The sequence below is a fragment of the Acanthaster planci genome, linkage group LG13, assembly GCF_054643075.1.
Source record: "Acanthaster planci isolate LZ-2023a linkage group LG13, COTS_SCS, whole genome shotgun sequence".
NCBI classification, from domain to species: domain Eukaryota; kingdom Metazoa; phylum Echinodermata; class Asteroidea; order Valvatida; family Acanthasteridae; genus Acanthaster; species Acanthaster planci.
In genome coordinates this window covers 8,883,902-8,892,842 of record NC_141789.1, presented here as the reverse complement: position 1 = coordinate 8,892,842, position 8,941 = coordinate 8,883,902, and the positions used below count along the sequence as shown (strand labels likewise).

The window sequence follows — 8,941 nt, the reverse complement described above, 5'->3', positions numbered from 1 at the left end:
TTTACAATAAAGCCCCCAAAAGCCTGTTTTGCATAGGTATTTACACTGGGCAATACATTGAATTCATTCTCATAGCTCAAAGTGTAAGTACGAATCTACACTTTTTGTTCCTTGGTTTCAGAACAATATTTATGATAGGAACGTAATTTCAGTCGATAGGCTCGGATGTGTGGATTTGTGCATGTTCGCCTCGCCCACTCTTTACAAGAATCTTGTCCAATCTCTTTGACGGAACACCCGTATGTCAGCCAATGTGTTCTGATGAAAAATCCCAACCAGGGTCACGGCGTGTAGTTAGTGACACCACAATGTGCTGTACATTGGCACAAAGGGAATCAGCGCTCCCATTTTTTTTTATTTTACCCAGCATTGTTCAGAAAAATAAAAGTAGATATCTTAAAATAACTGCATTACTTTCTGCGTCAATTTGGACAATAAAACAATTTTCTTATAGAGTCGTAAGTTTCTAATCAAAGGACACTTAAAGTCTTCTAATAGCATAATAACCCTTAAACAACGCTACAAACATATAATAATGACTTGTAATTTTTTATTCTACGCCATACTTCGTTTCGTCAAGGTACAGATTGTCCTGATTTTAACTATAATGGTTGTAGTCATACCTCTAATCTAAAAACAGTTCTTGGGTCGCAGGAGGGGCATGGGTCAATTGTTTCTCGTCGTCTCTCTTAATTGAACGTTATATTTCTAACGCTTAGCAGAGTAAAACAGGAATATATCTCGATTGGATATATATTTATGGTAAAGAATTATTTAAATAAGATTTTTCATGAAAATAAAATAGATCACAGTAGTTTTTCAGGGCTTCCATCTTTTTTGAGCTGTAACCTTAATTAACAACGTTACGTATAGTTAACCCTGATGTAGTTATCACAGTTGCGTTAGGGAATAGCTGAGTAGTTATATACGGAAAGTGGAAAACAACATGGTTTCAAAAACCTAAAACAATCGAGTAACCACTTTATAAGGAAGTAAAATCAATAAGCCCACGTTTTTGGACCTGTAACTCAATGTAGCTGGTACTGTTTGCCAACAATACAAAAATGTTTTCGAGACGTTCTTTGTAAAATCAAACTGAAATGGTGTTACCAAATTTCTGGGACTGTTTAATACATATATATTTATACTTGTCTATCGTAAAATCCATTAGTTTTGAATGACGCTTTTTTTTTCTAAACATGATAAATTTCCAAAACAAGAACGGAATTACCCGATCCATTACTTGTCCTGTGAGTGTTAATAGGTTTCAACAGGTTAGCTTGGCAATTAAAGGTCACAATTACTTTACAAATAATACTCGCTCATGAGTGTAATGGGGGTGACTAGTAGACTAGAAATTTCGACTGAATGGAATTATTCTTTCCTTAGCAAGAAAAAAAATTTTTGTTCAGTCCAATGCCTCATAAATTTTGTACATCCTCTAGAACGTCGCAAATGTACTGTGACTGTGGAGCAGAATTTCCATCCAGCTTGGAATATAATTGTTTGCAATGTGGCTGTGCTGTACGTGGAATGAATAATTCACTGACACTTGATTGTCAGCGCAACCAAGACAAGGAAGATATATTCGGGCGCCGAATAATGAATATTACCGAAAATTAGGACTCAATCTAAACCACTTAATTGAAATCAGTTACGTTGTTTAAGTTCAGTACTAATTTCGAACTAGTCGTAGTAATCGTCTTTTTAAGGAATGGTAGAACATGTAGATACAATAATTTCGTGTGTCTATTAAACAATTTTTGATACTACGTACTGCATTTATCACTATAAACTTAGCATTTGTCAGATTACTCGTGGAAAATAATAGGTCTGTAATACATTTTGATATTTTTAGATGTCATAAGTTAATTTTCCCGAAAAATTCTTAGTTTACAATTGAAATAAATTCACGTTCTACCCAACTGACCAATTTCAAGTTTCCCTATAACCTTACTCGAACGCTTCTTAATGAAAAGTATTTTTGCTACAGGCCGCGTCGACTTGACAAGCGCCCTCCTGTGGCGAACAACAGACTGAATCGGCAACACACCGTCCGTACCCATCCCTGCCGCAGGGGGCGCCCTTGAGCTCACATTTGGACATTTCAGACGTCACGCAGGGCAGGGCCTCGTCGGTCAGGAAAAAGCAGCCGCCGGCGGAATAGCTGCAGCAGGTGCCGAACATGACGCATTGGCCGCTGTTTTGAGGCCCACACGAGGTGCACTTGTGGAGAGGAGAGAAATATGAAATTGGAATGAAAATGCTAACATCTTATCCTCTTTACCTTTGTCTAAAGAAATTTAAGTATAGCAAAGTTTATGGCAAAGGCCGTATAAAGATTATTTTTTGTTCAGCTGAAAACGTCTTGGACCAAAATGTCTATCTCAACCTAAATCGATGTATTAAAAATTACCAATAAAATTATAAACATTCAGTGATGGGGGAGTGTTTGCCGCAGCTTTTTATTATTTCAATATTCATGCACTGGTTTTATGTTGCCGGGATACAAGTCTTCAATCACAGACGACACGGAACTTAAATTACTATTTAGGACTTCAGCGACCGGTGATTTGTTCCCTCGTAAAGTCTGACTACTTAACTTAGTTAATGACGCTGTGAAAAAAATTCTCTCTTTGCAAACGCCATTGATATTCTCAATCATGCACCCACCAGCTTTTCATAATAAAAACAACAGGTGATAAAAACGCCTTTTCTATAACTCTTCCAGGTGTTTTACTGTGTTCATATTCCATGGTGCATGTTCTTATTTAGGATTGGTGTTATCTACACTTTCATCTAAGTACCCTGTTTCCGCATCATTCTCGGTCCACTGCTGTTAAAATGTGGATATACAAGATAGAGACACTTATATTGCTAGGGAGTCACTGCAAGCAAAAGGGCAACAAACTGGTGGAGCAGTAAAAACAGAACTGTTATTCGTATTCATACACAAAAGAAGTTTGAAAAAAGGAGAAGCTGAACGAACAGGCAATTATTTAGCCTAACATTTCTACTTTCATTTTCGAAAAGCTTTGTTTTGTTCATGAACTAATGAAAAAATACTTGTAGTAATATGTACCTTCGCACATAGATTTGTTCAACAGAGTTTGTGACCGGGGTGAAACCAAATCATTAGTTAGAGTTACACACAACATAAAGGAAGCCTTTTAGTAGCAGAGGAATACCTGTGTCAGCTTCTTCTCTGTAAACTCTCAGAAGTGCAGTAGTGCTGGATATAATTTTTAACACCCGACAGACTATAGCACAGGAGACAAAGACAAGGGTGCTGCGCGTTCCCAAAGGTGTTCATAACACCGGTATTCCAGCGGTATATCACAGCAGCACGTAATTGTGTTGTTAAGCCTGTGTCATGAGTTCTTTGCAATATTTTTCTTATTGAAAGTATTTCCAATTTAATACAAACAACAAGTCTTCAATCAAAAAATACTGTACGACGCATGGCCTTTGTGTATCAGTGTTATTGTGCTTGTTGCATGTGTGGGCCTGTCTCCCTCGAGAGTGATATCTTTGGTCTACCCCCCCCAAATTTTTGGAGGAGAGTCTGCACGTGTCTTCAAGTTCAGCAGACATTATGTTGAGTTACACTTATTCAAAGAAACAAACAGCGCTTCGACAGTTGATTATATCATATGACAGTTCACTGCTCGCATTGGAGCTAAATATTTGTTTTTTATTGTCTGGTCAAGTGATTGTTCTGCACCAATGAAAATACAGTATTCAAGACAGAGGTATAATGAAATCTCCACTTCATAGGGCTTTTGGACCGCATATCAATGTTCATGCGGTTGATTTGTTAGGGACTATATTTTTTTGCGGAGGTATCATGTTTAGAACTTACCTCATTTGAATTATCTAGGTCCAAGACCGATCGCTTGCCATAAAAGAAGCCGTTTCTTTTGCCGTAGAAGAACCCGTTCCGCTTCCTTGTTTCCAGGTTCGACCCCCTTGGCGTTACTTTGGTGTCAACACGGCTCTCGTCCTCGTTTTCAGAGAGTCTCAGGCCCGTTCCAGAGAGGCGATTGCCATACAGACGGTATTTTGGCTTGCCACCTGATGGGGGAGTGGGTCCACCCGTTGAGCCGTGAGGGCCAGTCAGGCTGTTTGCTAGGAGCTGTCTCAATTGCTGGTCGGTCAAGCCGACGTCGTTCAACCAGTACGTCTCTCCCTCTAGACCTTCTCTACGAATCTGTAGGAAAGACACCACTGTGTCAATTCGAACTGCTGTGAATTCTTTGAATTTATTGTAACTCATCCAAGATTTAAAACTATCGAAAGTATCCGTTCCAGCAACAGCATGTTTTGCTGAAATATATTTGGACAATTCATGAGAAGCGTTTTTTAATAATATTCGTGTAGTGGCAGCCGTCATATGGCCAAACTCTATATGAGATTTTCGACGTGTTGGCTTTCTTTACGGTATGTGTGTGGCTCTGAAACTAATGGTAATAATTTTGCGAGAAACTGTGTCCGCCTTAATAATGATCCCATGCTGACAACTGTGACCCAATTGTTGAAGGAAGTTTTGACTTTTCTTATAGATTCACTTTTGTGCATGTTTTAGACTCTTCTTTAATTTATGAACACTCCACTTTTTGGAGTTAAGTGAACCGCAAAGTACATTTTCATGCTCAAATTTTGAACCCAAAGTTTGCACCTTGAAAATATTTTTAAGGAAAGGTTGCTCGCTGGCTTGTTACCATGTACTTTAAGAATGAGTTCCCAAAGGAAATGGGAAATTGTCGATAGAAATGTATAAAACAAAAATTAGCATTTTTTGTGCACAATAAAGCAGCATTGAAGCTCGGTGCCTCAGATTACATACCGTTTTGCACATAAATATGCAAATTCACATAAACATAAAAGCCATAAAGGCCTCAAAATACGGGTAAAAATAGCAAAACGAAAAACAAAAAAGATTAATTCAAAAACAGAAATGCAATGGGAAGAATCTTGGAAATATTTTTATTACACGGTCCCTTTAAAACCATGAAGAATCTTGAATATGATATGAATACGCAGTTATTAGCCGGTCGTTCATTCTACAAAGCGCCCTCAACGCTTTACTGGGTGATGTGCTCGCTGATTCTGTGAATCCTTATGAATAGAGACACATTCAGGCCAAGTATGAAAATAATCAGGATGTTTGGACGACATTAATGCCTTGACTTAACAATTTGACCAATGGATCATAATTTAAGCCTTTGGGCTTACTGGTTATGGTGGCTAAAATCGTATATAGACAAGTCGTTGACAAGTAATGAAACCAATATTAAACAGAATAATGTTCATTCAGTGCAGCAGCTTGCATCAGGCGTATTTGCCTTACCGGCAAATTTGCTTATTGACCGCAAGTTATAAATAGCTACACATTCACTATCAGCATTGATGATGTATATACCTTTAGTTCTAAATTCCTCTTAAAAGTTATTCTCACCTTTTGTGATAGAGACCCGCTGCCTGTTTCTGATCTAGTGCACGGAACAAGTATCGTAACAACCAAGACTATAACTGTGACTGGTATCCACGTGCCTCCCATTGTCACACCCAGCTTGCTTCCGCCGGTAACCACCTTTGCCCCTCCTTCCAGTTCAGCCTGTTAGCAACAAAATTGAAAAAGAAATATGATCGTTTTAAATACATTTTTAAACCTTTCTATTGATTTTTTCCGCTACTCAACCTAACATTATAATTTTTATGAATGAAATTGTGGCCACAGTTCAGTCAGGCAACATTGTGTGGATGGGTCATATCGGTGGAATGAATGGTAAACCGATAACGCAACTCCTAGCAATTTTACGTTTCTATCATATAACTTTCAAATCCCAGTTTTTGGTTCATGTAAAAAAGAGAAGCAATTTCATTAGAAAAGTGATACTATCCCTAATTCCTCCTTGGAATTCGCTGGCACGTATGATGTGATTAACACACGCATAATTGACCCAACTCCAATCGCTGAGCCTCATTCCTCGATGGACAAGATACAAAAATGTTCTTCTCGAATATGCGTTGGTTGGAGAATTGGAAGAAATGTTTTCTAATGTCATCATTTTTTCCCAAGGATTTTTAATATGACTTGCAGGGATTTATTCAAATAAACACAACATGTGATATGTCAAGTTTCTGGTAAAAAAAATGCGAAGGGTATCAAATTTAAACGATAGGGGAAATGTGAAACTGCACAGTCTATGTAGCAGAGCCAACTCAATAGTGACGAACACCCGGAGTTGTAATGACTGAGCTAACTTGACTCAGTCAAAAATTCAGTGACTCGTTACAACACTGCAGACATCTCCAACCATGCAGAAGACGGCAGCGAAGGCAAATTGTAGAAGGGGTAATTTGTAACTCACACAAGCCACGGCGAACTATCGTGAACATTGTGAAACGTTGTATGCTTGCAACATCAACTGCATCTTATCTTATCATAAAGAAATTACTTATGAAAACTGTGCCATTGTGTTCGCTGGAGTTACCACTGGCTCAGAGAGGGCTTCATGTAAGCAGACACAAAGTTAATGCGAATGTCAGTTACCCATACCACAAAGCGATAAGATTAAGACTTTGTATCATTGTTGGAAAAGGCTGTTTAAATCCATAGTAACTATCAAATTGGTTTAGCGAAAGCGATAACCTGGGCATAGGCTATGCGCTGAGCTCGTGATCGGGTATTCAATGTTTAACAATTGTTGACCACTGTGATATGGTATATGACGTTTTGAACACCCGGGGGACACATATACATGCCCAAGAGTGTTCAAAACGTCACATCCCACATCACAGCAGCCAACAATTGTTTTGTCATACCTCAGTTTTAATTATGATGAGGCAGAGGAATATTTCCAAAGAAACGAGCTCTGAATTTTAGAAGTTCAGAAGATTTAGCCCTACTGTTAAACTGTACTAATATAACAGACGTAAACAATATCGTCCCCGAATGCACTGTTCCTTCACTTTCTTTAATTATTGAAAGTAGCCCTTGTCAACATTACTTTGGAGGGCAGGGTCTCCACTCAGGCCATTCGCCCTAAACTATGGAGCAGGAAACCGGTGAGGGCAACTAAATGCAAATAATAGATATTGACAAATACTGCATCTAGCACTCCCGGTTTGCACGTTACTGATCACTATCAAGTCAACATCTTGAAAATTGCAAGGCCTCATCCACTTTGTTTAAATAAAGTTGGAGACACATCAAGTCCATTTTTGAAGTTTTGTCAACGATTGTTTTGTTGACTCAGAATTCACACGGCTGAATAATTCAGGTAGTCTGTGATCAGGCTGCCTGAAGACATAAATGACGTGTTAGTTCAATCTATTCGGCATGAATCAGCATGCTGCATTATCTGATAACTTCTCGGTTTGCTTTAACTGACTAAAAACGCTCGACAGCTGATCTTAGGAAGTACTTCGTATTTGATTTTTTTGAACTGATCAAAAAGCCCCAGCTCTCTGTTTCGCCGTTTCCGTAACTGGCATGTGACTTCGGCATTCGGCATGTGACTTCTAAAATGACTCAGCAACGCCAATATGGGCCGTCCGTGGACGATGGGGAGCGCCCTGGTTCCACTTGATGGAAACTGCTGGTACATAATGACTGACCACGACATGCATATTGAGGAAAAATCCCCTTTTTTGCTTTTAGAGATATGCGTATGAGAATAAAGAGAAAGGAATAGGCTTTCCAGCGATACCACATTTATACATGTACCAAACTCCGCTCCGAAAATACAACGCAAGAAAAACGACAGGAAACATAGCGGTGGTCAAAGCTACCTTTGGGGAAAAACGGCTTTAAATAAGAGCACGCATTACGCTAGCCACGAGCATGTTACGTAAGCTGCATAACCGTTCTAGATATAAATGACCACAGCAACGATATATTTTTGGGCAGCTTATGCCATGAAATATCACGTAAATTGAAAGAATGTCTTCAAACATTGTTTCCTGTACGTTTTATTGTAATATTTTGAAACAGAAGAAATCAAAGGTTGGATGAGTTTTCATCGACATTGGAGGGGCAGATGTTTTCACTACCCTCGGAACATGTCTTTTTGATATTTAAATTTTCAAGTCTTTCCTAAAACATGTCTATAGAAGTTTATTCAGTAAAAAAGACACTTCATAACTCTGTCGTCCGGGCGACGACACCAGATCTTGCCTTCAAACTTTCAAATTTTTCAATATAAGCCTACATGTACTGGTGTCACATAAACTGACAAGCAGTGTCTTGAAGGAAAGACCAGCTTGCAATCCGCTCTGAGTGGAAGTGCATCCTCACACGGACTGTATCACTTAGTTTACAGTTAGATATTCAAAGATAATTCGACAATTGCGTTTTAAAATTAAAGATTTTGCAAATCGTGTATACTGCTTTGAAGATTACAAATTTGCAAGGACGAGGGAATCTTTACTAATCCGAGACAGTACAGAACCAAAAAGGAAAGCGAAAAAATGTTAATGCTGTGACATTGCTAACGATCGGCTCGTTGTGCTCCGCCGGTTGCTTCATTCAAGGCCAGGATCCGTACATCCGCGGATTGTTCGCGACGGTAGTAGGTAAGCAGACAGACTATCTTGGCTGTATAATTCGTTACAGCAAAATTCGAAAGTCATAGTGACGGATATTATAAAAGGGACCTTGTGCCGACAAAACGGAAGCCTACTGATTGCTCATTTTGTCAGTCTAGTTAGATTTAATTGGTTTGAGCAACCAATTGAATGCATGGTATTTGAATTACCAACAGTTGGGTAACAATCGTGGATAATACAGACGAAATAGGCGTAAATATGGCCAGGGTGTAATAAATTCAGTTGTCCATAAGCACTTGCAACGCAAAATGAAACATGACGAAACATAACAGGAAACATATCACACAAGAGAGACTTTTAAATTTGCTTTAATCAGAAGAAAAAATAA

The 8,941-nt window shown here is 38.7% G+C and overlaps 1 protein-coding gene across 1 annotated transcript in view; it reads right to left on the bottom strand.

Moving 5' to 3' along the window:
* Positions 1–316: 316 nt before the first annotated feature.
* LOC110989132 (uncharacterized) overlaps positions 317–8,941 on the bottom strand; it is a 39,092-nt gene continuing 30,467 nt past the window's right edge. The window contains exons 2-4 of the mRNA XM_022253276.2: positions 5,459–5,617; positions 3,863–4,210; positions 317–2,226 (exon numbers count right to left, since the gene is read on the bottom strand). Coding sequence (XP_022108968.1) covers positions 1,969–2,226; positions 3,863–4,210; positions 5,459–5,560 — 708 coding nt within the window. The 5' untranslated portion in view covers positions 5,561–5,617 and the 3' untranslated portion in view covers positions 317–1,968. The remainder of the gene's footprint in view (positions 2,227–3,862; positions 4,211–5,458; positions 5,618–8,941) is intronic.